Source organism: Mastacembelus armatus, chromosome 18 (assembly GCF_900324485.2).
Source record: "Mastacembelus armatus chromosome 18, fMasArm1.2, whole genome shotgun sequence".
Lineage (NCBI taxonomy): Eukaryota > Metazoa > Chordata > Actinopteri > Synbranchiformes > Mastacembelidae > Mastacembelus > Mastacembelus armatus.
This window is the reverse complement of record NC_046650.1, coordinates 16,745,517-16,772,393: the sequence shown is the minus strand read 5'-3', so window position 1 is coordinate 16,772,393 and position 26,877 is coordinate 16,745,517. Positions and strand designations below refer to the sequence as shown.

Sequence of the window (26,877 nt, the reverse complement as noted above, 5' to 3'; positions counted from 1 at the left end):
GTTAACGTCAGCTACCCAGCGGTACATAAAGTACTTCAAATTAGAAGTACATAAGGTAGTTAACGTCAGCTACCCAGCGGTACATAAAGTACTTCAAATTAGAAGTACATAAGGTAGTTAACGTCAGCTACCCAGCGGTACATAAAGTACTTCAAATTAGAAGTATAGGTTTGTTTCTTTGAGTGAAAACACTAAATATTTAATATAATATTTTTTCAGGTCAGTTAAAACAGACGATCAGAAACAACAGAAAAAAGTGGGTTAGTGGTTAGCTCTGTTGCCTCACAGCAAGAAGGTTCCTGGTTTGAAACCCATCAGGGGCCTTTCTGTGTGGAGTTTGCATGTTCTCCCTGTGCTTGTGTGGGTTTTCTCCAGGTACTCTGGTTTCCTCCCACAGTCCAAAAACATGTGTGTCAGGTTGATGACTGTTACACGTGGCGCTGAACTTTTCCGGCTGAGCGACTGTGGGACAAAACCCACATTGTCTCTTGGGAACAGTGCAGCAGCTTCACTGCCACGTGTTTAAAGAAGCCGTTGATTAGCGTAAAAAGGTTCTTACAGTTCCTCCTCTGGGACCGTAAATGTCCTCGATCAAAGCTGCTGAGGAACAAAACGATCTGGGCTTGTTCAGCTTGTCTGTCGAGTTGGTGTTTAATGGAGGAGCAGTTCATGTCTGTTGCTTAAATGGATGTGCTGCTTATTTTCTAGTTTCTCTGACCAATGATTAATAATAAGTGCAAACACTAACAGAGAGACGATGCTAAGATGTTTTATGGAGGCTCTTTGAGACAGCTGTGAATCCAGGTGTGCTGTGAGTAGATGGTTTGGGAACTGAAGTGAACATTAGAGGGGGCAGTCCCACAGAGACCTGACCCACAATAAGCTGAACTGTTCTTCCTGGTATCAGTACAGTAGAGTACAGTATAAACAGGACTGGACTTTACAAAGATCCTAAATGTTTTTTCCACAAGATGCTAATTAGAAAAACCCACCCAGATTATTTCTGTGTCAGCTAAAGACAAACTGTCCAAGGAGCTTCCAGAGATGAGTCTTGTTGATATTCACAAACATGAACTGGTTGGAAAGATGTTTGACTGGAATCTCCAAGAAGGAAACATATTTTACATGTAGTATTTTCTGTTTAAACAGCATTTACATGACAACATGTTAAAGCTGCTGGAAACAGAGACTGGCATTCAGCCAACAGTGTCTGTGTAAAGGTAATTGATATAACTGTAACAGGTGTGTGTGTGTGTAAATCTTTAACAGAGGAATGAGGAGTGACCTGTTCACTCAGCTATAAACAGAGATCACTTTCCTTACATGGGTTTGTTCTGTTGCTAAAAATAGGATTCAGCAATGCGTCAGTCCAAAGGTGTTCCATTCATTGATGACCAAAGCTCGTGACATGTGGATGGACTGAACCTGAAGCCTTCATGTCACAAACCTGCAGAGATTTCTCACCTGTCACAGTTTCAGCTCCAGTGAGATGTAACTGTTGGAACAGGAAGCCTGTTGGGAATTTCTTGGGTTCTCCTTTTATTTCCTTGTTACCATTTGTTCTTCCTTGTTCCTGCTTTGCCTGTCATGTGATTTGAATCAGTGAGGCTCATTTGTTCCACCTGTGGATGGTGACTGTCATCAGGAGTTTTCCTCTTCTGCTTGGTCCCACTGAACGTCCGTCCATCCATCCATCCATCCATCATCTAGACCCCCTTATCCCTAACCAGGGTCCCAGGGATCAGCTGGAGCCTATCCCAGCTCTCTCTGGGTGAAAGGCAGGGATACACCCTGGACAGGTCACTGTTTCAGTGTGTGTGTAGAAACTGGTCCACCCACACAAAAAAAAGTCCCTGTATGTAGTTTCTGGTGTTTCATTTCTGGCTCATGAATTAACTCTTAACTCAGACTGTTGATCAGCTGGTTCAGGTTTAGTTTTTGTTGAAACATTAACATGTCAGACACAAGTGAACAATGAGTCTTTGACCATTTTCACCCCGACTGCAGAGGAAAATAACCTGTGATGTGTTCAGACACAAAACGAGCACAGAGACATGACAGGGAGACAAACAGTATTTACTTCAAAACAGAAGAAGAGTAAAGAGACATGAAACAGCTATAAAGGTTTGCAGGATGACTACAGAGAAAGGAGACGTCCACAAAGACACACACAAAGAGACAGAGACAGTGACGACACAAAACAACTACAGAGGTGAAACCACAGTGAATAAAGGGGCAGAACAAGAACAGGACTCTGGTTTCATGGGTTTTTTCCTCTGCTCTACATCATCGATGGAAGACACTCAACTCTTTGACTTAGCACCAGTCTACAAAGAGATCAAGACAAGACACAGTCTTGTCGACCAGAAACAAAAGGTTCCAGTCAGATGTAGAACAGAGACACTAGAGACTACACACTACATCATAAGCACAAAGTAGAGGGGGCACTGTGTCCTGACATTCCCCGTCAGGCGCTTCCTGGTTTGACGGCTGAATAAATTGTTGACAGGTCCGGATCTGTGGGGGACGAACACAAACACATAATTAACATACAGGGCACAGTGCTACAGTGAGTTAGTGGACAAAATAATAGAAACTAGAGGATCTAACCTTCAGATGCCTAGAGGGAAAACATATTAAATAACCTTTCACAAAAGCTGAGGTGACATTATTGACTGAACACGTATCAATGATGAGAAGATGAAGATGAATGTGCACAAAGCACAAAGAGGGTAAAGAAAAACACTCTGGCGTTGTTGTGTATATTCTGTTTCACTGGTCTAAACATCACATTTGGTTTCATGGTGTTCTGGGGGATTTCTACAAATATTATCAACTACTTATTTTGAAGTTTTCTTTGTTTTTGGTTTTTCCCATATTTAGACTCAAGCAAAGTGACAACACATAACACCACAGACACCACAGACACCACAGACGCCACAGACGCTCCAACTCTCCTCGTTAACACAGCTCATGGAAACAACAAAGCACTTGATTGGCTTACGTCCTAAAACTGCTGCTTTTTGTTTTTGTGTGTGTTTACCTGTGATCCTGTGCGGCTGCACTTCCTGTGTGATGATCACGTCAGTGTATGAAACATCGGGGTCAGTGTTACCTGAAAGACAACACAGTCCGGATATGTGTGGACTTTATAACAGCGAAACTGAGAAAAGCTACTGAAAACAATGCAAATGTAGTTTTTATCAGCTGCACCATAAGTTGCAAATGTGGAAATAGAGTCAAAATACAGTTTGGATTTCTCTCATCCGTCTGTGGAGAAATGATTTTCTCACGTTTGTTGACGAAAAGTTTATTTTCTATTATTCTGGTTAATTAGAAATGTATCAAAGGAATCTCCTTCCTTCCGGAAACAGTTGAGAAATGTGGCTTTTTATTACCAGACAATAAAACATCAGTGTTAATGACGTGTTTCATATGTTTTCTTTTGTATCTCTTGTTGGTGAGCAGCTAAACTAGTTTCTCCTCTGAATAACAGTCTTACAGATCTACTATTGTTCTTCATGGCATTTTTAACAAAGGCTGTGAACTGAGCTTATGATGTAAGTAACATGCGTCAGTAGTAACCAAACACATGAACCGCTGATAATGAATATTTCATGGATCGCAAAGTGCGTTTCTTTGATGTTAAAACAAACGCACCCATGCACAGCGATACATATGTAGCCGGAGACGTTCCCACCTGTCTGTTCCTTAGCTCATAACAAACCTTTGCACTTTACGCTGTTTCCAAGTTGATGTTCAAGCTAAACACATCCAGTGTGTGACTGACAGGAAGTAAAAGATCATGCTGTGAGTTTGAAAACAGACTGACCTTTGTTTCTCCACAGGCACAGCAGCATCACAGAAGCCAGAATAAAGCAGACGCCCACCACAGGAAGTATGATGTTTGTGAGGGAGCTCGTCGGAGGCTCAGGATGCCTTGTTTCTAAACAGAAATACCACAGGTTGACCTCAATGCATAGAAACAACACTCAGGTTACACAGCTGGAAGACTTTGTGCTAAGATAGACTTAGTGTCCTGGGTAAATCTGTGAAGATGTGTATGTTCTCTGCTGTGATATGACCCACAAACTACATTTTCCCAGTCTAATAGAATCATTGCATGTTTAACCAAAGCTAAAGCTGCAGACCTCCGAAAGTAGAGTTTAAAGAGGAAGCCGAAGCTGCTTATCAGCTGTTGTCACAATCATGTTCTATCTAACTTCCTGTTGGTTGGTGCAAATTTGTCTTTTGAATCTACTGTGACAAATTATTGTGTGTATTGTGAACAAGTGACTGTTTCCTCTCTTCTGAATGAAATACCAGGAGCTGTAGAGCTGATCTCACCTCTGACACTCAGCCGGCTCTCTACTGATTCTCCTGCTCCTGAGATTTTACACTTGTACAGTCCTTCATCGGATTTCGAAACACTGTGGATGGTCAGAGTTGCTGTGGTGTTGCTCCTGATGAGGCGTCCATCTTTGTAGAAGTCAGTGTTGAGACTGGAGGAGGACGCCGTCCAGTTCCTGCAGCGCAGAGTCACAGCTTCTCCCTCCGTCACAGGAACCACAGGACTCTCCAGGATCACAGAACCCTCTGAGTGACAGAGAAGGATCAGCTTTAGGATCAGCTGCAGGATGCAGTTTTTCTCCTGAGATAGCAAAGGAAGTACAGCTGAAACTACACAAATGGGTGAAAATAAAAAGGTGAACTCCTTCCTGTGAGTTGGCTGGTGCTAAACAGGGACTGCACCTGAACAGGAAACATCAAACATGAGATTTTATATGTTTTTCTTATTGTCAACAAACCAAGTCTCATATTGACAGAGACTTTCACAGCTTCTGGAGAGCATTTCCTTTAGGGGACATGGTTTGTGCCGTAAACAACAAACTTTTTGGTCTGTTTTTTACTTTTCTGTTGAGCCTGTTCAAAGTTAACGTTAGAAGCAGAACTGAACTGTTTGTGGGACAGATCCTGTGTCCTTCATCTCCAACACTCAATGCTGCAGCTCCTACACCATAAGAGAGATCAGACACCTCCAGTCCGCTACTTGAGTAAAACTTGTACCTGTCACATTGATGTTGATGGTGTTGCTGCACCTTCCTCCTGCTGCAGACTCACACCAGTACGTTCCACTGTCGAACCAGTAAATGTTTTGGGTGTACCAGTTAGATTCATTTGTCCCCGTCCAGATTTTGTCAGAATCTTCACTATTGTTTAAGGATGTGCTCCTCTTCAGTGTCCACTTAGAAGAGTTCCCATGATTCCCACAGCTCAGATGGACTGACTCATACTGGAAGAACTGGGATCTGTTGGGAAGGACTGTCAGAGTGGCTGCAACAACAGAGACCATGACAAAATTACACTGAGGTTCCTTGATTTCAACAAACCCAACAGGTTCATCACCTTCAGATTTCACTGCTTCCTCGTTTCACTCCGGATGTTTTTCAGAACAACAAGTGAATTTATTCAATCTGCCCAAAGCACAACAGGAATAATCAGCACAGCTGCATTTGTTGTTTTAATTTATTAGAAGCTGTTTAGTTCCTGTGTTGACTTTCTTTTCAAGTGCTCTCCACCATAAAAACCAAAGAAACACATTTGATAGCAGCAGCAGAGCCGTACAATACGTGCAGTAGATGCAACCAAATCTCTGCATGTCGCCCACACTCAGAGAAAAGAGCAACTTGTGAAAACAACAACTAACATTTTAATGACGGAGCAGCAGCTCTGAGCTTCGGCCTGTGGCCTGTGAGCGACAAACATCTGTCTGTGAAGGGGGACAGATGATTTCTGACTGAGGTGGCAGCTAGGAGACGATTTTTAATGCAGAAGCACTTGGCACCATGAAGTAATGTGCTCTGCCTGGGCTGCATAACATTATTTGTGTAGAAAACACAAACGCAGGTTTTTGCCCAGAGCGTTTTATGAATGTTGACTGTAAAATAACTGTTGTAAAATAATCCTCCTGTGAATTCTCATTCTCCCTCATTTGCCACCAAACATTGAAGATGTAACAGTGAAAGTGCTCAGAACTCACCAACGACGGCGCACAGTGCTGTTATCTCCATGCTGCTTCGCTGCTGATGTACAGATCGACTGTATGGTAGACTTGGGGGCTGCATCACACCTACCATCAGCCTGTATGTAGTTAGATGCCACAGCTTCCTGCTGTAATGATAATCCCCAGGTCCAAATGTGTGAATATGATGTATGTGCAGGATGTGTGTCAGCTTTTTTTGCACCACAAAGGTCAACTGTAGTCTTTGTACTTTTCTGACAACCTGGTTTGTTTTTTTATTAAACACACACAGTGTGTGTTAATCTGCCTGTTAACCTCATTTTTCTGCATGTGTTCAAAAATCATCAGCACTGAATTATGACATTTGTTTTTGTCTCCGCATGTGACTGAAATTATTCAACTCACAAGTTACAGGTCACAACTTCCCTCTATTCAAGTAAACAGGCCTGTTTTTCTAGGTAATAAAATACATCATCTTTAATATGAGGCTACAAAAATCTTATAACTCATCAATAGTTAGGGTATAGATGATGGATGGATGGAGGAAGTGTGTCCAAAGTTATATATAATATTTTAGCCAGTCCTATGTAGAAAGTGTAGCATGATCACTGCTGCTCTGCTAGAATCACTTTTCTAATAGCAACAACCTCACCCCATTGTTATCTGGACGTAGAGACAGAACTCTTAAGATGTGACACTTTAAAAATAGTCTCATGTTATCAGCCATCTCTAAATAAATAGTAAATAAAACATCAATAGTAAATAGTAAAAACTGTTTCCTTGTTTGTAGCGTGCATGTGCATTTCTGTTGTGGTGGTTTTATCTTTTGAATGTATTGTATTATGTATTATCAATGTATGTGTGTGTAATGATGGTTTTTCCCTTGGACAGAACATGGAATGAACATGAAAATTAATTTCCCCTGTGGGGACAATAATAAACTGACTAACTAATCAATATGGACATGTAGAAAACCCCAGTGAGTCCACATTCACATTTGTTTTCATTTCTGACACACAGCGTACTAAGAGTGTACCTTGCGGGACTTTCTCTGTGGCTGCAGCTAATTGAATCAGCCCATGATGGATTCACCAGGGGGTCTCAGAGGTTTTCACATATTTACTTTGATAGAGGAAAATAAATGATGAGTCATATTTAGTCATCACATGTTGCCATACATCATGTGACATTAGTTTATCATTTGATCTGTGGTTGAATCAGGTGTAAATGTTATTCTGCTGAAAAAACAGTGAGTCAGCTTTATCTTTGTATCTTTGTAGCTTCTTGAGGTGTTTGTGTAGATTTATAAATGTATAATTGTTATTTTCACACCAGAGTCTCCCCCAGAGCTCAGGTCCTCTACCAGAGGCCTGTGTAGTGATTTTAGATGTTGTTCCTGGGATCATCATGTGATGGAGCCACTCTACCGGTTTAAGATGTTTACTAGCTCTTCTTTCAGTATTCCTGGACTTTCTCCGGTTCCTTCTCGATGATGTTGTGTCACCTGGGACTGTTTGATTTGTCACCGCGGCTTTGTCCTCCTTCTGGAACTGACTGGAATTTATATGTTGATGTTTCGGTAAAACCAAATCAAACCACGATACGTACACCAACGATACCGCAGCGTCACCACGCATTGCGACGTCGCCACGCATCGCCCCGCCCCCTTAAAGTTTAAACAGTGACCCTATAAAGTTACTGCCACCATGGAGTCGTTACTCTGCTCAGCGATAAACGGAGACTTATTTCTATCATGCGCAGGTTCCAAGCGGATTTTAAGGGTTTCACCTGCAGGTTCGGCCTCTGGACTTCAGTCCTGTGGTTGGGTTTCGTCTTCTGGCCCAGCGCTGAAGGTAAAACAGACGTTACTGTTATAGAGCCACGCTCCTCACATTACGTTATACAGCTGCTTCAGGTCTTCGCCTCAGCGACTCTGGTGAAAACGTGTTTACTGGTGATTTTCAGTGTCTATAAGCTGTAGCTAGTGTCAATTTAACTAAATTACTCGTCATATTGATTTTACCGTCGCTAATTTTTGTAGCGTCTCCACGTTGTTCGCCGTTACAGTTAACGTAGCGTTGAAGCCCAGTTGTCAGGAGTTCGAGTCCTGTTTTAGCCCATGTTTGTTTACATTTTTAAAAATGAAGTAAGCCGAAGTTACTACCCGTAGTCCCTGTTTATTGTTTACTGTTGAATGTACAGACGACTATCACAGTATTACTGTAATACTGAAAAAAAACGTAAAAACGTGATGCTTCTTAGGCAAGTTCTTCAGTTATAAGATCACTCTTAAAAACGAGCAATTAATTTAAGATAACCACAGTTTTTGACACAAATGAACACGGATATAATCAGTTTGGGTTTACAATTAGAAATTTAACAAGTTAAATACATCACAACAAACAGTCTTTGTTCATTTTGAGCTTCTCTGTCTGAGACAAGTTGAAACAAGTTGAGGGAAACGTTTCTACATCCCAGACTCTTAAAACCAGATAAACACTGTTTCATACATTTATTATTACAGTTTAAATGTTTTGTCATTTATTATTATCATTATTTCCTCACCTGACCCAATAACATGATCAAATATGATGACTAGTAAATAGGTGGAGGTCATTAAGGGGCCACAGTGGGCGGGATTTTTGAATACAAACAGGTTAAACGTTACGTCAACCGTTTTTAACGGTTAACGGTTGCTTAGTAACGGTCGGTACAACAGCTTTAATTTTCAGCCTCCAACTCTTTTCTTTCGCTTTAAACACGGATGTTTCGCACATGCCTGTGTGGAATAATCAGGAATGTTTCGTAATGAAGACTATACATAACATTACTTATATGTCGTATATGTGTTATTACATAAAGACTATATAAAAATAACCACATTCAAGGGAATCGTGTTGTGTTCAACTTAATTTGCAAACGTCTTAAATATTCTTCCAGCCTAAAGTCGACTCTGGGTTAGAGGTCGATCCATTCATCTTGATGGGGATAAAACCACAAATGGATGCATTCCATTACATTAGTTTAAGTGGAGATAAATATTGTTAGTGATTATCATGCAGTATTAGAAATCAATTTTCATTAACACATGAAAGAAAACTGCGTTTAGATTAAATATAAGGATGACTTCGCTCATTTGCCTAATTTGCATACATCAACATGAGCAAATAGCTAATTAGCAAACCGCTATGTATATGAGTCAGTGACACAAAAATGAAGTCAGTTTCATCATTTCCTGTGTACATCCATGTGTATATTTTTCATTTTAGTATGTGCCCCTTATAAAAATCTAAAATAAAAGGAATTTTAATGCATTTAATGTTATGCACTTCTTGAAAATGTCATTTGGCAAAACTGAGGTATTTTTTATATATTCAATTTAATGTCAATTATACAGTTGTAAATAATGCAAAATGCATTGCAAGAAGTGTTGATTTACAAGTAATTTATAGCCACTTGCAGAATTTCCACACCACAAATATTGAATATTTTTATATTTATATATTTTAAGATTAATCACTGTCATCTGTCAACATCAGTTCCAAAATATTTCCACTAAAAACTATAAAGAAGGAAATAAAGAAGTTTCCTTCTTTACTTTCATTATTTGTGTTGATTTACAAGTAATTTATAGCCACTTGCAGAATTTCCACACCACAAATATTGAATATTTTTATATTTATATATTTTAAGATTAATCACTGTCATATGTCAACATCTGTTCCAAAATATTTCCACTAGAAACTATAAAGAAGGAAATAAAGAAGTTTCCTTCTTTACTTTCATTATTTATGTTATTTAATGCAATATTTTTATCTTACAAACAAAATGATTATACTTCTAAGTTTTAGCATTTTAGATTCGGTTCTTAAGTAAAACTGCCCTCACTTAAAGTGATATGAAGACCAATAAAGACCAATGAAGTTGGAGGTTCTGTTCAGAACCACTTTTTTGAAGTTTGACCCAGTGATACCCAAATCTGTGACACCCTACCACACAAAAGGTGAAATTAACTTAAATTGAGGAGAAAATTTTAAACTTTCCTCCAAATTCATTGTTCTTCATGGGTTTTCTGAGTGATGTCATCACATGTCACTGAACTAAACCGATGAGATTATAGCTCAAAATGGCCTCTTATCTTTGTTTTGCCAAATGACATTTAGGAAATAGATCTTTGCCTAACAACGTTCGTTAGATACTAAAAATGTTTTTAAAAGGTCTATCATGCAAAAACTTTTGCAGGCTTATCTTGAGTCTTTAAAAAATATGCCAAAGAGAAAACTAGATGATTTTTAATCATGTTTTATCATTTTACCAGCAGTTGTCTAACTTTAAGTGAGGACAGTTTTACCAAATGACATTTTACCACTTTAGTCCTACAATATTCTGCAGTTTTTCATACAGTTATGAACAGGGATCAGGAAAATGATGTGAAATGAACCTTTTAAACAATATTAAGCTGTTTTTCCTCAAAAATTGAAAATCAGTTGCTTATGGAAGTAAAAATCTAGGCGTCACGTCACTGACCCATATACACAAATATGTAAATTTACAGTACATTTATGGACACTGAATTGAACCCTCACTACTCTGTTCTTCTGAAGATGGATGCAAATTTTTTTTTTAAGAAAACAACCAGATTCAGGCGATAAAGAGTCCATAGCAACCCAGTATTAGAATACTGTTATAAATCAATATATAGATCAATTTATCCCTCAGCACAGAGGAGAAAGCATGTATAAATGTCACATTCAAAACGTTGTGGCTATTGTAGGTCTAATGACATTGGAACTATTTAGAAGTAAACAAGTGAGATTATTTGTATTGTTGTTTAAATTATAAAGAGGTTGTCAGGTTCCAAACTTCACTCCTATTTCAGAAGTTTAATTTTCCCTTAATTTTTCAGGTGAGATTCAGGTGATTGGTCCAGCTCAGCCAATCATTGCTGCTCCAGGTGATGACATCGTCCTGCCCTGCCATGTGGAGCCTCAGATCAACGTTGAGGGTCAGCCAGTGGAGTGGTTGAAGCCTGATCTCCAGCTGAGCCGGTTCAGGTACGTGTACCTGTACCGGGACAGGCGTGAAGTGCGGGCCGTACAGATCCCGTCATACGTCAGGAGGACGGCGCTGTTCACAAATGAACTGAGACGAGGAAACGTATCACTGCGCATCCTCAACGTGACGCTGGCAGATGAAGGCAGATACAGATGTTTCCTCCCCACGTTAGCCGGACACAGGAAGGACTCTGTGGTTCAGCTTGTTGTTGGTAAGTGTGTTTGTTTACATGTTGTTTACGGATCGAAAAACTGTTTGACTTGAACCAATTATTTTGAGAAAAACCTTATTTTCAGTCACTTTTCAAGGGGTAACAGTGGAAACAAAGCCAAATATTTCTATATTTAAATTCTCTCTATTGTTTCTATTGTTTTTGTAATATTGAAAATCTTGTGTTTTTCTAGATCCAAATTTAGCTAAAAACCCGCCGACAATAAAACCACAGCTTAACACAAATCTCCAAACCCCAGATCCAGAGGACACGACGGTGGTTAAAAGTGAGAGTTCAGTTCAGTGCAGTTGCTTTAACAAACCCCTGAATCAGCCCATATTCATGTTTGTTCTGTCCAGTTGCTGTAGCTTTTGTTTGCTTGTTTGATGTCAGGTGTTTTGCGCCATTTGGGCATTTGGGTCTCGGTTCTGGTCGTCTTCATCGTCCTGCTGCTGAGCATCGCTGGAGGATATTTACTGAGACACCAGTTTCTACGACATGTAAGCCCAAAGTCGCTTCTTGTGGTCTAAGTCTTTTGGGATACAACTGGGTGATTATTAAACTTGTGCTTAACTTACTGCTTATTGTTCATCCAGTCTCTGAAGTATGACCCCGCCCCACCAGCCCCAGCTTGAGTGCCTTTTCGTGGAGATGGGAGGATTATACATTTCACCTTTTGCACCTGAGAGCTTTTCTTACTGCTCCTCAGTCAGATGAGTCATTTGGAGAGAGAAGCACAGCCCTGAAGAGAAATATGCCATAACTGCAAAGACGTATGGCCAACGGCAGGTTCACTCCAAAGAGCCTTTAGGTTTCTGTGGAGGGAAAAGATGCAGATCCTGATGGCAGCACTTGTTTTGGTGTTAGTGTTCTAGTTTCATACATCACCAGCCATTTTCAGCGATGACCTCTTCCTCACCCAAACCTCACAGGTTCAGTTGTGAGCCAACAAACATCCCTAAGGAGAAGAACTGGGAGTGTCATATTTTGTCTACTGATGTAGACGTGTTGTTCCTGAATATTTGATCCCACTGTCTGTCAGGGTTACTGAGCTGCCTCAGCCTGACTGACTAGTACATGACTGGCTTCAGTTCAGAGTGAAGTGTCAGTCTGAGTTCTGTCCAACAATCTACATCTTAAAGCATTAAAACTTACATTTCACCTGCCACAGACTCACACAGTCTTTAAGTTTCATTGGTGCGGACTGATTTTGTAAACGAGCAGACACTGAGACCTCTGGAAGTATTTTATATTGAGAGTAAAGTCAGAATATCCTAAAAATAATATTCATTTAAGGATTTTTGTTCTTGATTTTCATACCTGTATCAGACAATTCTATTTTTCTGTTAGACAGAATGTTCTTATAAAAGTTGTGTATCATTGTTATTGTTGGTTTTGAATATGAATATCCATACATACTAGTTTAGCATTTATTTACACATGCACACTTTACATCTGTTGTTTTATGGATGTTGGTATAGTTTAACAGCAAACACGTTTCTAAATAAACATTCTTCATTAAAAAGCTTCATTGTTCTCTGACTGTTGATTCTGATGTGTGATGATCTGATTAAATCTCTGTTAGTGATAAGAAAAAGGTTTTCAGGCCACAGCTGATCAGACCTCTGGGGCCCGTTCTTCATACGTCGCTTATTACATCCAAGATCATATGATCCAGCTAATCATTATCTGGCTAAGTTGGTTCTTCGAACACACCTGTTGATTAGTATGGCTGGATTGAGTTATCTGAGATCATTGTGTGTTCATGCACTGGTTTAAAGGGGCGATGTATCGATTGTAGAAACACTGATCAGCAAAGCTGCGATTGGTTTCCCACAGTGGCCAAAGAGCGTGCACTTTTTCTCAGCGACAGAACAAGAACTCTTAATGGAGGGCTATGGCGAGTTCCAAAATTTAAAAACGTCAGGGAACAGCTCAAAGGCTGCAAAAGCCAGGAGAGAGGGTTGGCAGGAAGTTGCAGACAAATTAAATGCATAAGTAACAGTGTTAGATGTTTTTATCACTTATTACAGTAAATAATATGTATTTTTCTTTTTTTATTGTCATAATTACTTTAATCTTTTATATTAGAGCCACCAAGGGACCCACTAGAACCTGGGAACAAGTAAAGGTGAAATACAAGAAGTTTCTACAAAATGGTAATATTAACTGTTAACTATATTAACTACATTTACTGTTTCACAGATTCTGGCTTCCACATTGGTGATATGGCACAGAGTCACACACCATCTAAGACATTTTAGTCAATCAACTGCATACTTATGGAATACATTCTTGTGTATATTACCAATCTAAAATATTAAGAATTGTAATAGTAATTTATACATTACATTTATACTGTGAACCCCCTTCAGGTTTACAAAATCCCCTTCAATGGGGCCTGGAGTGCAGTCTCATTATTAACTAGTAGAATGAACCTGCAATGGCAAAAAAGCTCTGTTTTACAACTTGGGGTCTTAAGTGGTTTGGAAAGACCACAAAAACCCCTAAAAACTACTTGAGGGTCAAGTAAACAGGACAGACAGTACTATTTGGCCAAGTTCTCCACATCTCCAACAGTGTAAACTGAGTTAGCAACCTCTTCTCTGTCACCATCTTGTGTTTGATTAACAAACAACAGCTTTAATCAAACCACGTGGTTTTTGTTTGTTTTGGTTTGTGGAAATTACCCTAACTTACATAACAAGCAAAAAATAGAAACTGGGTCACTGGAAAACTCTAGTGGTTTCCTTTTGTTTCTTTTCTGTCACCTTGGTGATCCTCGTGATCGTCACCGAGTTGGACCAATGAGAGCGTGGGAGGCGGGATTTTGGTCTCCAAGTGGAACAATAACACACATGGCCCAGTTACGCAACACAACACATGACGAAAACATAACATTACAGCACTGAGGCGCGTTTAGTCTATGTGTTTGTAACGACGTGCGATCATGTTCAGTCACAGGCTTCGTTAGAAGATGTAGGTTTGTTTTTCTCTGCTGGGATTTAACCCTGAAAGTGAGCACCCTGGATCCATGTCTGTCGTCTATGTACAGGCTGCTTTCACTGCATGGATGTGGGACCTGTGAGAGATTCTTCAGGGATATGCCACAAAAGCAGAATAAAGAGATCCAGGATAATTAAGTAGTAAAACATACACTTAGTAAACACTGTTCCACCTAAACTGTTCCTATTCAACAAGTTACATGTCGTTTTCAGGCATCTTAAACTGGACACGAGCAGGGGAAGTTAATGTAACTCTAAGTATTGACCTTACTGTGACAACAACATGAACATCAGTCTGCATTAAGCAAAATGTTTGGCACAAATAATCAATGAATCACATTAGTAATGGTCGATGTCTGACAAAAATATCATTTGGTTAAAAGTGAATGACAGTAAACTGGTAATTTAATGCGATAATGAGATCAAATATACAAAAAAGGCTTTAATGTGAATACACACATTTCCAATTTAAGTGACTGCTGAGTGCACAAGTAAGGCATCAGGATTGATTATTAATAAATAATAATCATAATAATTAATTAATCAAGCCTGTCGGGTAGTGTGGCCCATAACAGGCTAACTGCACACAATACATCTCTAAATAATAACAATAAATAAGAATAAATCTATGTCCCACTGCTGTTAATGAAAATGCTTTCAAGGACAACTTGAAAGTTCTGGATTAGTCTAACTGAAAATATAATGCAAACCCCTATATGGAAAGTGAAGTATAAAACATGTTGTGTACTCTGAGTACATGTGATATTTACTGTTGGATTGTGCTAAATGGTTCTTAATAAAAACAGCAGCAAAGCTGATTTCTATCTGTCAGTGTTCAGTCTAACAGCGCCCCTTGCTGCCTGGCTGAGAGTGACAGCAAGAAGAGAAAAGATGTGCTGAGGTCTTTAAAACTGAGTCTTAATATGATGACACTTTATTGATGCCCATCTATATATATATATATATATATATATATATAGATATCTCTCTCTCTCTATATATATATCTATATATATATAGATATATATATATAGATATATCTCTATATATATATCTATATCTATATATACATATATATATATCTGTATATATAGATATATCTATATATATATATATATATATATATATATATGTGTGTGTGTGTGTGTGTGTATAAAGGGCAATGTAAAAAGTATTTGAGATTATTTGTGATAGCAACAGACACCATGGTCACGTAACGAATTCTTTCCATATCAGGTGATGCATGTCGCATACCCAAGTGACGTCACATCGTCTTTATAGTGAGCGCTTCTAACAGAGGAGCTCAGTTGGCTCAGTCAGTCCTCGCTGAGTGTTTTTTCCGTGTCATGGGAACATTTGTCGTGGACCTGGACCAGCTGGATCGCACCTTCTCATTCCGGACCTTCTCCTTCTTCTCGGCTTTGCTGCTCTGTGCGCCCGTAGACGGTAAACATGGTGGATGTTCATGTCAGAGCATCTTACAGGTTAATGCTAAGGCTAATGTTAGCAGCTAGCTAGCTTGTTTCTTGTCTGTCGTGATCGCAGGTGTAACTTAACATTAGCACGTGGGTTTGTGTCTATGACGTGTGCTCATATAGTCTGTGTTTGTTAACCTGCAAGTAAGACAAACAAACACGTGCAGCACTGTAAAGAGCTGGCTCCTCGGTGGTCCTTGAACGTTACATGTAAGCTTACAGCTACAGAAGCAGGTTGACAATAACATTAAGCTCTATGTGTTTTAGTGATTTCAAAACATGCCGGAATAACTTCGAGTTTTTGCTCATGTGAGTCATGATGCATCACAACTGGTTTGTTTAGTGAAAGGATTTATATGGAAAATTAACTAGATCTGAAACTGGCTCAAGTTAGAAACTTGAAATAGATGTAAATCAACACGTGTCACTAACCAGTTGAATTTGGATTTAGTTTCAGTCATGTTCTTACTTTATCCACAAGTTCAGCTTTTCTCTTACAGTTTTCATTCATTCTGCTGTTTGTTCTTTATGACTGATGCTGAATCACAGGATTATTGCTGATTGTTCAGTGACCTAAAACAGAACCATCTATTAGTCAAAAACTGAATTAGCTGCCTGCTAATCACTGTAGAAGTAGTATGTCATTTATTAGGCTCAAATGTCAAATATCTGTACTTTATTTTTTTTAAATGTAGATTTGATGCTTTAAATGAATATCTGTGTATTTTCTTTACTACTTTAATTTTAAAGACAAACGTACAGTTCAACAACTCAGGCAGACAATCAGTAGTTGCCTTAACCTAACCTTAAACTCTTTCTAGGAAGTGTGAGACGATCAGTTAATTTGAGTTTGAGCCTTGCCAACTATAATATATCTGCTTGTCACAGGCTACAGCAACAACAGAAGGCGGCATGTTGGGAAGCCCCCGACCTCCTGATTAGCAGGCAAGGGTTAACACACTGATATGATCATATCTAGTGTTCTGTCTGAAAGCATGTTCAGTTAAGGTTAATGCCAACATGAGACTCCCATCATTAATGTGTTGAACGGTACATAACTAAGAATTAACTTGAATAAGAAAACTGTAACAACTGACAGCACAAATCCATCACTTCATACACCCATACAGCACAAACACAGGCAGCAAATATTTTCTCCTAATAAGAGATTTCTATAACATGTGATTTTAGTCTTTGGAAAGTCAAAATAATTTACAGAAATGTAATTTTTGGTTTGAAATGTAGTTGCAGCAGTTGGTCAATCAAAATAATCAGCTTGTGTGACAAGTGATTAACTTTATTTCAAGCACGTTTTCCAATTATCACTTTTTACCTGTGACATTGCAACTTTTCTTTGTCTTATGTGGTAATGAACTGAATGTTTTGTATGTTTTAGACTGTTGCTTATACAAACCAAGCATTTATAGAGATTACATCGTCCTTATGGGCATTTTTTACCTTTTTTGGACCAAATAAGTCAAAAGAAATGGATTAAATGGGGAGGAAGATACGTTCTCTGCAGCCTTAGACATAAAACATACAGTACATACAATAGCGTTACAATAAGTTCTATATGTTTGTTACATATTTACAGAAAGGTTCTAGAGTATTAGATGGTGTTAATTTTGATAAATATAGCAAATTAAGTTCCAAACTTCAGTCACTTCAGAAGTTTAATTTTCCCTTAATTTTCCAGGTGAGTTTAAGGTCATTGGTCCAGCTCAGCCAATCATTGCTGCTCCAGGTGATGACATTGTCCTGCCCTGCCATGTGGAGCCTCAGATCAACATTGAGGGTCAGCCAGTGGAGTGGTTGAAGCCCGAGCTCCAGCTGAGCCGGTTCAGGTACGTGTACCTGTACCGGGACAGGCGTGAAGTGCGGGCCGTACAGATCCCGTCATACGTCAGGAGGACGGCGCTGTTCACAAATGAACTGAGACGAGGAAACGTATCACTGCACATCCTCAACGTGACTCTGGCAGATGAAGGCAGATACAGATGTTTCCTCCCCACGTTAGCCGGACACAGGAAGGACTCGGTGGTTCAGCTTGTTGTTGGTAAGTGTGTTTGTTTAAATGTTGTTTATGGATCGAAAAACTGTTTGACTTGAACCACCTTATTGTTTCAGTCGCTTTTGAAGGGGTTGTAATGGAAGAAGAAGACAAATATTGTGGTTCAGCTTGTTGTTGGTGATACTGCAACTGAAGATTTCAATCCAAATACAGTAACGCTAACATGTTGTACTGCAGAGCCAACACAAGGCTCAAATTTATAAATCTGATTTAAAATATACAGAATATTGGTTGGATTTCCAAATCATTTGCACAAAACATTTATATTCTCCTGAGGATAAGTTTCATCTTTCCTCTGATAATAAAGTTGGGTTAAAATCTAAATTTAAAGTTGTTCAAAACATCCAATCAGCATCAGCTACACTTGGTATGAGGTGCTAAGGAGCAAAGAATAGCTCATAATGTTAAATTAAGATGGTGAATGCCTGTTAGCATGTAGCTCCTGTTCTGTACGTACAGTGTTGAATAATAGTTTACACCGATGATCTAAAGCAGGGGTCCCTGACTCCAGTCCTCGAGGGCCACTGTCCTGGTTGTTTTCCAACTGTCCCTGCCCTACCCACTGCTGATTACCTGGATTAGGTGTGTTCAGCCAATCAGAAGCTGGAAGGGCAGGGATAGTTGAAAAAGGACCGGGACAGTGGCCCTCTAGGACTGGAGTTAGAGACCCCTAGTATACAGGAACTGTTGATTCTTTGGGATGGTATTGAAAACTTTTTTTTTTCTTCTCTAGATCCAAACTATGTTAAACCTGGGGCAACAGAGACACCGCAGCAAACTCCAGAGCCAGAGGGTGAGCCAGATGTTACAGGTCAGAAAATGCTCTGAACTTTAAGAACAAAATAATCTTTAATGTTTTCATTTTACCAAGATACTGAATCATATTCATGTCCTCTTAACTGGCATGTTGCACCTAAAGTGGCTCTCATGTTTGTTTCTTCCTCCCCCCATATATCAGGCCAGTCCACTCGGAATCATCTGAGCCCGGTTGTGTTCGCTGTCTGCATCGTGGTCTGTGGAGCTGTTGGTTTTATCATAAAACACAAGCAACAAAAATAAGCTACAAGTCAGGAGGAAACAGAAGATATTCTCCCTTTCTTTTTTTTCTATGACAAACATTTGTGCCAGAGGCCCAGTCCTCCCATTACTCTCACTGCTGCATCAGGATCAAACCAAACTTCAGCCACATTAGCTGCTCCAAGGTCTTACAGAGGTGGAGAGGTTTTGCATCCAGCTGAGTCTCTTTTTAGGTAATGTCCATCCACATTCACAACCTGGTGCCGCTTTTGTGAGCCGGTGGGTAAAAAAGTGCTCTGGAGTGTGAGGCAGTTCATGATGATGTTATAAAGGAACCCCGGATCTGGTTCATCATACCCAAGCTGCAGTATTTTTCCATCTCTGCTGGACGGAAGCACCCAGGCTCTGCACCTGCAGCAGCTCCTTCATTGTCTGCTGGTGGATTACATAAAGGAAACAGTGGGGGCTGAGGCAGCTGCCAACAAAGGAGGAGAGACTAGAGACTGTCTAAACATATTTCCAAGGACTGAGAGCAGGTGACGGGAGTCCTTCCCATGTCAACAGCGTCCAACATGACAGACAAGTCCTAAGAGCCTGTGAAGCAGTTACACAGAATACAACATGGACGGACTATTTCAGGAAAGACTAAGGATACTATCTTTGCATGGAAATCAGAGCCCAGTGGCAGTGGACATCTTTAAATCAGTAATATTGTCTAACATCAGTATATCAAAAGGTGTGCCTTTAGCTTTGCTCCTTATATACCAGATATGGGACTGTCTGGCTCTGCCTTCTGCTACAGATTATGCCTTGTTTTCTGGCATGGTTCCACCTAATTTATTTAGGTAGTGCATACTAGTTTGAATTACAACTGCCCAGATTTATCATATGACACATGATAGGAAGGATTCTCCACACACAGCTGAAGGATTAAATTTACTCACACTGAGTACATAAGAACTAATATAAAGACTTCACCGTATCAAAAGTGAGGCTTCTCTGTCCTCCAATTTCATTTCAAAACCAAAACTGTTGCGTTCTAGTTACAGTCCTGTTTCCTGAATTACTTGGACTTACAGGATATATTTAAGTTACCTCTATAAATGTAATCTGTGAAGCTGCTCAGACAGAAACCTGTTCGGCCAGAAACTCATTTCCCCATGATGCACCACAAGAACTCATTGCTGTCAGTGCCCACCCTGTTCAGCTCATCACTATGAGAATCAGTTTGCCTATTGACTGTACATGATATTTCTTCAATCTGTACTATTCACTGTTACCATTTTAAATAAGATTATAATGTATGTAATGATAATTATATTTTTATATTTTGAAAATGGAGTTTATTTTCCTTCTACTTATAATATATGTAGAATGACACACTGTAACTTGACAATTTCCTGAAACAAATTAAATTATTTCTGATTCATATTGTCTCCTGTTTGTCACAATAATGTTGCACTTTTCCTCAGACTAGTGTTTCTTATGGTAAGATTTTACCAACTTGTTACCATGTGTTGTTGGGGGGGACGGAGTGAATAACCAGTGTCCTGTCCACCTTCAATACCATGATTGAGGTGAGACCCTTGAGCAAGGCACCGGACCCCCAACTGCTCCCGGGGCTCCACCGCACCAGCTGCCCACTGCTTTGTGTGTGACTAATAAGGGTAATAACTTTATTTGATGGAGTGGCTTCAAACTGAAATCAGTGCCCCTGTACTTTCGTTAGATCTAGAAATCAGGCTGGTGAAAAAAGGACGTAGCATAGATAATAGTGGGTGCTGTTCAATCTGTCACAGTTGAGTTTTTGCAAACTTTAACGAATACTTCATAAAATTACTTTACCTTCTGGTTTCTGTACAGAGCTTGTGACCATGAGGCGGATAGGAACGTAGATCGACCCGTAAATCGAGAGACTCTGAGGGGCCCAGACTCTGTCTCCCCCTCCACTCTGAAGCACTGTGCCAATCAGCTGTCCCCAGTGTTCAGACATTTTTAACACCTCATTGGAGACCTGCCATGTGCCAGCCTGCTTCCTGACCTCAGTCACCATCCCCATCCCCAAAAACACAAGGATCACAGGACTAAATGATTGACAGACCCATCGCCCTGACTTCCATGGTCATGAAGTCTTTTGAGCACCTCATCCTGTCCTACCTCAAGGACATTACAGACCCTCTCCTGGATGCCCTACAGTTCGCCTACAGAGCCAACAGATCTGTGGACGACGCTGTGAATATGACCCTCCACTTCATCCTCCACCATCTGGACTCCCCAGGATCCTACGCCAGGATACTGTTTGTGGACTTCAGCTCTGCTCTGACAGACAGACGGCAGTTTGTGAGGTTGGGAAAGCATGTCTCTGACTCCCAGACCATCAACACTGGATCCCTCCAAGGCTGTGTCCTTTCTCCTCTGCTATTCTCCCTATACGCCAACGGCTGCCATCTGCTCACCAGTCTGTCAAACTCCTGAAGTTTGCAGACGACACCAGATGAGTCGGCCTACAGGAGGGAGATGGACCGTCTGGTGTCATGGTGCAGCACCAACCACCTGGAGTTTAACTCCCTTAACACAGCGGAGATGATTGTGGACTTCAGGAAGGACACAGCCCCTCCTCCAACCCCCCCCCCCCCGTGATACTCCGGTGACCTCTGTCGAGTCCTTCCGCTTCCTGGGCACCACCATCACCCAGGAGCTCAAATGGGAGCAGAATATCAGCTCCCTAACCAAGAAGGCTCAGCAGATCTATTTCCTGTGGCAGCTGAAGAAGTTTCACCTCCCTTCAAAGATGCTGGTGAACTTCTACACTGCCATCATCAAATCCATCCTAACATCCTCCATCATGGTCTGGTAAACCTGATTCTGATTCAATTCTTTTTGAGACAGGAACTCTCGCCCAACCCGTGGGAGACAATTCACCCTTTCCGACAGAACCATGGCCTTGGACTTGGAGGTGCTGTTTCTCAACTTGGCCACTTCACACTCAGCTGCGAATTGCACCAGTGCATGCTGCAGGGCCTGGCCCAAAGAAGCCAGCCGAACCACATCATCCGCAAGAGCAGAGATGATTCAGTGGCTACCAAACTGGACCCTCTCTGACCCCTGACTACGCCTAGAAATTCTGTCCATAAGGTAGACCTTCTGGTGGAGTCCAACATGCACCAGAAATGAGTTTGAATTAAAACAGGCAATGCGAACAAGATTCTCACTATGGTTGAACAGGGACCGGCTGCAGCATTAGACAATATAACCTGGATAGCAGTGTAGAACTTCTGCTCCTCCATATTGAAAGGAACCATTTGGTTTGAGCAGGTTCAGCTCCGCCGTGCTCTGACAACTCTGCCCATATTGAGGTGGTACTCGATGGTAATGGAAATGACTAAAACCGAGTCAAGTAGTTCAGAGGCGGGTAGCACTCAAGCCCCTGGCCAGAAGGTTTCTGTAGAAAAACAGTCGTCCCTGGGTGGGCTCGAACCACCAACCTTTCGGTTAACAGCCGAACGCGCTAACCGATTGCGCCACAGAGACCATGTGAAACCAGTCTTGGGGGTGTGGTTTTAACCGTCTATCCCCGCCCACCATCATTACCCATTTATTTATAGAAACCAGCGTATCCAACAGTTACTCATGCTTCAATTAGGACTTTAATAACCCCTATTGTCCTCACCAACCAGAGGGGGTTTACAAGGCATTTAAAACCTTTATTTAGACTGTTTTGGCCCACATATCTCATTCTACCACCACCTTGTCCCTGAAAATACAAAAACAAGAATTTTCTGGATTTAACCAATGGTTTTTTTTTCAGACATTTTAGTATTTGTCTCATTTTTCTGAACTGGTTAAAAAATTTTCAGCATTTCCAGGACATTTGGAATGATACACAGAGGGAGGATTTAACCAGCGCTATTTCTCTACTTTAGACTTCCTATTTTAGTGAAACGTTTCATATTCAACACAGTGCTGTATGTGTCATATAAAAAAAACCCGCCAAAATATGTGAGTCATGTGGTCTCTGTGGCGCAATCGGTTAGCGCGTTCGGCTGTTAACCGAAAGGTTGGTGGTTCGAGCCCACCCAGGGACGACTGTTTTTCTTCCAGGAGAACACACGTCACCTTTACATACATGTGTCATGTGATATGGACGTTGCGTTTACAAGTTACCTTTAAAATACATGTGTTTGCAATACAGCCTGTAAGAAAAAGCCCAAATTAAGAGAACACCTGTGTAAATGTTCAAGCTACCAGCCCTTCCATTTACCATTGATCGCACCAAATTTATTTTGTTGTTATTTTGTTCGTCTTGTTATTTTGTTATTTTATTATGTTGGCAAAAGCTAAATTTTGATGCAAGGATCCTGTTACTGAAGCATTTTTGACTGTTTTAACATATTACACATTAACATATGTTGAAACGTATTTTAACTATGTAATAATTACATACAAATTAGGTTGTTTCAAAAGAATCCGGAACATAGAGCACATCACGGGAGCAAGGAAACGAGAAACACCGATAGAAAACGAAATCCTTAACAAAACAAAACAAAACAAAAAAAAAAGCTTAGCGCCCAACGTGGGGCTCGAACCCACGACCCTGAGATTAAGAGTCTCATGCTCTACCGACTGAGCTAGCCGGGCCGCTGCTGTACAGGCCGGAGGCAGCGTTTTTATAAACATGACGCCCTGTTTCTAATTTGACCGAAAGATCGTTTTTTTATTTATTCGGATATTGGCCACATCCTTACAGTGAAGCGCCGCTCGACCTCAGCCCCTCAGCGAAGAAGTGAAATAAAACCGAAACCAACTGGATATAAATACGCCAGAGGGCAGCAGCCGCACCCTGAGGACAAAGATACGAGCTAAACGCTGTTATAAGCTGGTTATGTATGTTCTCTCACGTTATTATGGTCCTTAGAAATACGTTCTAGACAGTGTTTGTCCATGAAAACTATAATAATAAATAATAATAATAGTTTGTGCTCTTTGGAAAACATTTTGAGCTGTAATCATGTGTCATGCAGGTCAAAGTAACTCCAACACTATTGAACATCTGGAGCAGATGACCCTCTATACCCCCTCACTAAAATCAAAACATCATTACAACATGAACATAAACAACAACAACAACAAAAATTACATTAAAACTTGTTTATTATTATTATTTTAATTAATGTACAACTGTGGGCTTGCAGGTCTTCTACCATCCACCAGGGGGTGCTGCAGCACCGTCCTGACCAGTGACTACAACAACAATAAGACATTTATTACCTACAGTGCAGTAATAAAGAGCAATAAAGAGCATTTCAGATACATCAATGTGATATGGGCCACTCTGCACAATGACTACGTTTACTCTGGATACTACAAGTACATTTGGATGATGGTTCTTTGTACTTTCACTGCAGTAACGTTTGGAATGCAGGACTTTTACTTGGAGTTTATTTTTTTTCTACTGTTATTTAAGTAAGTACCTCCTCCAACACTGCATTAATAACAATAATAATATAAAGGTGCACGATATTCTGAAATTTTCTGTTCTAAATAATGAGTAGTACTGCTTTTGGTATTTAAAATATATATTGATGGTAATAATTTCTGTTTTTACTTCATGCATTACTTTGACTTTTATCAAAATATTTCTACATTGTGGTTCATGCATGTTGCACTGTAGAATCACAGGATCCATCAACAGGAACAAAAACTGAGCCTGGTGCTGTTCAAAGTCGATATTATTTTGTTGATTTTCTTCTGTGTGAATATTGAACACACCCAGACGTGATTAGTTGAAGCTATTGAAAAGTACCTTTCCTAGTATTAATGCCGTTGTTGTTGTTGTTGTTGTTGTTGTTGTTGTTGTTGTTGTGAAAAGCTCATACTTCCCAGCTGTTCATGAAAGCACCATCAGACCCCCTAATGAGCTGTCCGAGGTGCTGAAACAGAAAACCTGCCCAAAGTTTCTTCTTCTCGCCTGCTTTTTTCTGTTGTTTCGTCTCGTTTGGACACTTGAGCACATCACAATAATCATTTATTTATTATTGTTGGGTAAAAACAGCGCGAGCAGCTCTATGGGTACCCGCTGGGCTCGTGGGCCGTAGCAGGCGGCGTGATGACGTTCCAGAAACCGTGACGCTCTCTCCCTGCCGAAGATCTTCTGTTGTTGACAGACAGAGGCTTCAATTAAAATCTAAAAACACTCTTATCTAGCATTTGTCTGGTCAGCTTGCACAAGATGAGCAAGATGGGTGATCCATCTTGTCGTTAGGCGATCTTTGCCCCTCCTCCTCCTCCTCCCCTTCCTCCTCTTCCTCCTCCTCTCGCTCCCTCTGTCAGACTGAAAATAGGTCCAGCTGGGTTCGGTCTGGTCTGGTGGTCATCGGCTTCCGTTTTCCACCAATTTCAACCAAACTAAACGGACAATATCGACCTGTGGCGGCAGGTTACCGGAGGATTTATCGCGGTTTTTGTGTCGAGCTCGGTCGTGTCCAGCCCCAGAGTCCTACAGATAATTTCCAGAACCTTATTTTGTCTGTGTTTTTCCCCACAACCGCAGTGATGTCTGTCGCGGGGTTGAAGAAGCAGTTCCATAAAGCCACCCAGGTAAGAAGAGCGTCTGTTGTTTTTGTTGACTCAGATTTCAAGAAATTGTTTTTCGTTTTCCTGGAAAGAGTTAAAATTGAATTCAAACTGCAGGGAACGTGTTTTCTTATATGTCAACAATAACAAATCAATGACAAAAAATGTAAATTAAAATTTCATTCAGTTCTGTTTTATGAGCCTTTCGGTTGTAACAACAAACCTGCGTTTCTTCATGTGAAATTAAGATTTTAATTAAAAAATAGATGCACATTAAAATCCTGTTTCCCTACAACATGAACGAGATTTGTGGTCGTATTCTCGTGATGTTTCAACCCATGCAGGGTTACTGTTACGTAATATTACACCCAAAAGGTGTGTGTGTCTGCAGAGCTGATTGGCTGTCGCTGCACGCAACAGGGAATTCCCTCCATCCTTCTTTCCATCCCTCCATCATCCCTATTGATTGCACTGAACCCCCATCTCTCCGTCCATCCATCGCTCTTCTTCCCAGTGATCCATCTTCCTTTCTGTCCATCACTCTTTTCTTCCTCCATACATCCCTTCATCTCATCCTGCAACCAGTCATCCCTCTGTCATTCCTCTACAAGTCCATCACCTTCTTCACCTTCATTTTCTTCCCTCCATCATTAAAGTCTTTCTTGCCTTTCACTTCTCCATCCTTTAAATTACACATCCATCTTTTTTTACACCCCTCCATCATCTCTCCATCGTCCTCTGGTGCATCTAAACATCCATTCCTCCCTCTGTGATCCCTTCATCTTCTTCTACGGTGCCTCTGAACATCACTCCATCCATCCAACATCCCTCCGTCTTTACATTTTAAACCCTGTTCCTTCCTCCATCTTTTCTTCCATTCGACTGTCATCCCTCCATCTGAATTTCCCTCCATCGCTCCACATATCTGCTCTCATGCTGCCTCTCTTCATCTCTTCATCCCTCCTCTGGTATTTACATCCATCCATCATCTCTCTATTTACCTCCATCCATCTACATCCCTTCATCCTCACCTCTATCTTTATCATTCCTTTATTCACTCCTGCCTTTGTGTTTTCTTGAACTTATACTTTCCCTCTATTTTTCCTTTCTTCAACTTGTTTTAAACTAGAGCGTCTGCTTTTGTCGTCCCTCTTTTGTTTCTCCCAGTAGTCTCCTTTCATCCCTCCATTATGTTTCCATCCCCTCCATCCTTTTATGTGTGAACTCCTTTGAGACTTTCCTGCATCATCCCTCTTCATCATCATCTTTATCATCTCTCTGAGTCCTTATCCTTCTCTTCATCTTTTCGTCCTCCCATCATCCCCTTCTTTTCAACCATCCCTCCTCACATCTTCTCCCTCCATCTTCTCTCCGTCATCAAACCTAAGTAATTATTAAAATTAGTAATGATGTGAATTTCAACATGAAACGTTTTGTTGGTGTCTGAA

General features: G+C 40.5%; 3 protein-coding genes and 3 non-coding genes across 6 annotated transcripts in view; 3 read left to right on the top strand and 3 right to left on the bottom strand.

Annotated features, from left to right (window-relative positions):
• Positions 1 to 1,910: 1,910 nt before the first annotated feature.
• On the bottom strand, positions 1,911 to 6,335 carry LOC113140386 (sialoadhesin-like). The gene is made up of 6 exons (XM_026324150.1): positions 6,041 to 6,335; positions 5,068 to 5,334; positions 4,348 to 4,596; positions 3,833 to 3,946; positions 3,044 to 3,115; positions 1,911 to 2,517 (listed from the first exon to the last, which is right to left on the bottom strand). The coding sequence occupies exons 1-6, from the start codon at positions 6,135 to 6,137 to the stop codon at positions 2,468 to 2,470; spliced, it is 849 nt and encodes a 282-aa protein (XP_026179935.1). The 5' UTR covers positions 6,138 to 6,335; the 3' UTR covers positions 1,911 to 2,467.
• A 1,380-nt stretch (positions 6,336 to 7,715) lies between these two features.
• LOC113125389 (butyrophilin-like protein 2) lies at positions 7,716 to 20,285 on the top strand. Its single transcript, XM_026298803.1, has 10 exons — positions 7,716 to 7,875; positions 10,929 to 11,288; positions 11,482 to 11,574; positions 11,682 to 11,788; positions 11,885 to 11,911; positions 13,664 to 13,694; positions 15,575 to 15,739; positions 17,465 to 17,824; positions 18,573 to 18,650; positions 18,798 to 20,285. The coding sequence occupies exons 1-10, from the start codon at positions 7,776 to 7,778 to the stop codon at positions 18,896 to 18,898; spliced, it is 1,422 nt and encodes a 473-aa protein (XP_026154588.1). The 5' UTR covers positions 7,716 to 7,775; the 3' UTR covers positions 18,899 to 20,285.
• Positions 20,286 to 22,313: 2,028 nt separating this feature from the next.
• trnan-guu (transfer RNA asparagine (anticodon GUU)) lies at positions 22,314 to 22,387 on the bottom strand. Its single transcript has one exon. It is a non-coding gene; the product is annotated as a tRNA-Asn (tRNA).
• A 480-nt stretch (positions 22,388 to 22,867) lies between these two features.
• Positions 22,868 to 22,941, top strand: trnan-guu (transfer RNA asparagine (anticodon GUU)). Its single transcript has one exon. It is a non-coding gene; the product is annotated as a tRNA-Asn (tRNA).
• A 480-nt stretch (positions 22,942 to 23,421) lies between these two features.
• Positions 23,422 to 23,494, bottom strand: trnak-cuu (transfer RNA lysine (anticodon CUU)). Its single transcript has one exon. It is a non-coding gene; the product is annotated as a tRNA-Lys (tRNA).
• Positions 23,495 to 25,208: 1,714 nt separating this feature from the next.
• Positions 25,209 to 26,877, top strand: part of LOC113139891 (endophilin-A1-like) — a 15,404-nt gene continuing 13,735 nt past the window's right edge. The window contains exon 1 of the mRNA XM_026323517.1: positions 25,209 to 25,453. Coding sequence (XP_026179302.1) covers positions 25,409 to 25,453 — 45 coding nt within the window. The 5' untranslated portion in view covers positions 25,209 to 25,408. The remainder of the gene's footprint in view (positions 25,454 to 26,877) is intronic.

Excerpts from the sequence above, each read along its gene's own strand:
- LOC113140386 (XM_026324150.1), bottom strand. The coding sequence starts at position 6,137 with ATGGTAGGTGTGATGCAGCCCCCAAGTCTACCATACAGTCGATCTGTA. Across the intron at positions 5,335-6,040 it reads AGCACTGTGCGCCGTCGTTG|CCACTCTGACAGTCCTTCCC; the intron begins GTGAGTTCTGAG and ends CTGTTGTTGCAG. Across the intron at positions 4,597-5,067 it reads CATCAACATCAATGTGACAG|AGGGTTCTGTGATCCTGGAG; the intron begins GTACAAGTTTTA and ends TCTGTCACTCAG.
- LOC113125389 (XM_026298803.1), top strand. The coding sequence starts at position 7,776 with ATGCGCAGGTTCCAAGCGGATTTTAAGGGTTTCACCTGCAGGTTCGGC. Across the intron at positions 11,575-11,681 it reads GGACACGACGGTGGTTAAAA|GTGTTTTGCGCCATTTGGGC; the intron begins GTGAGAGTTCAG and ends GTTTGATGTCAG. Across the intron at positions 11,789-11,884 it reads GACACCAGTTTCTACGACAT|TCTCTGAAGTATGACCCCGC; the intron begins GTAAGCCCAAAG and ends TTGTTCATCCAG.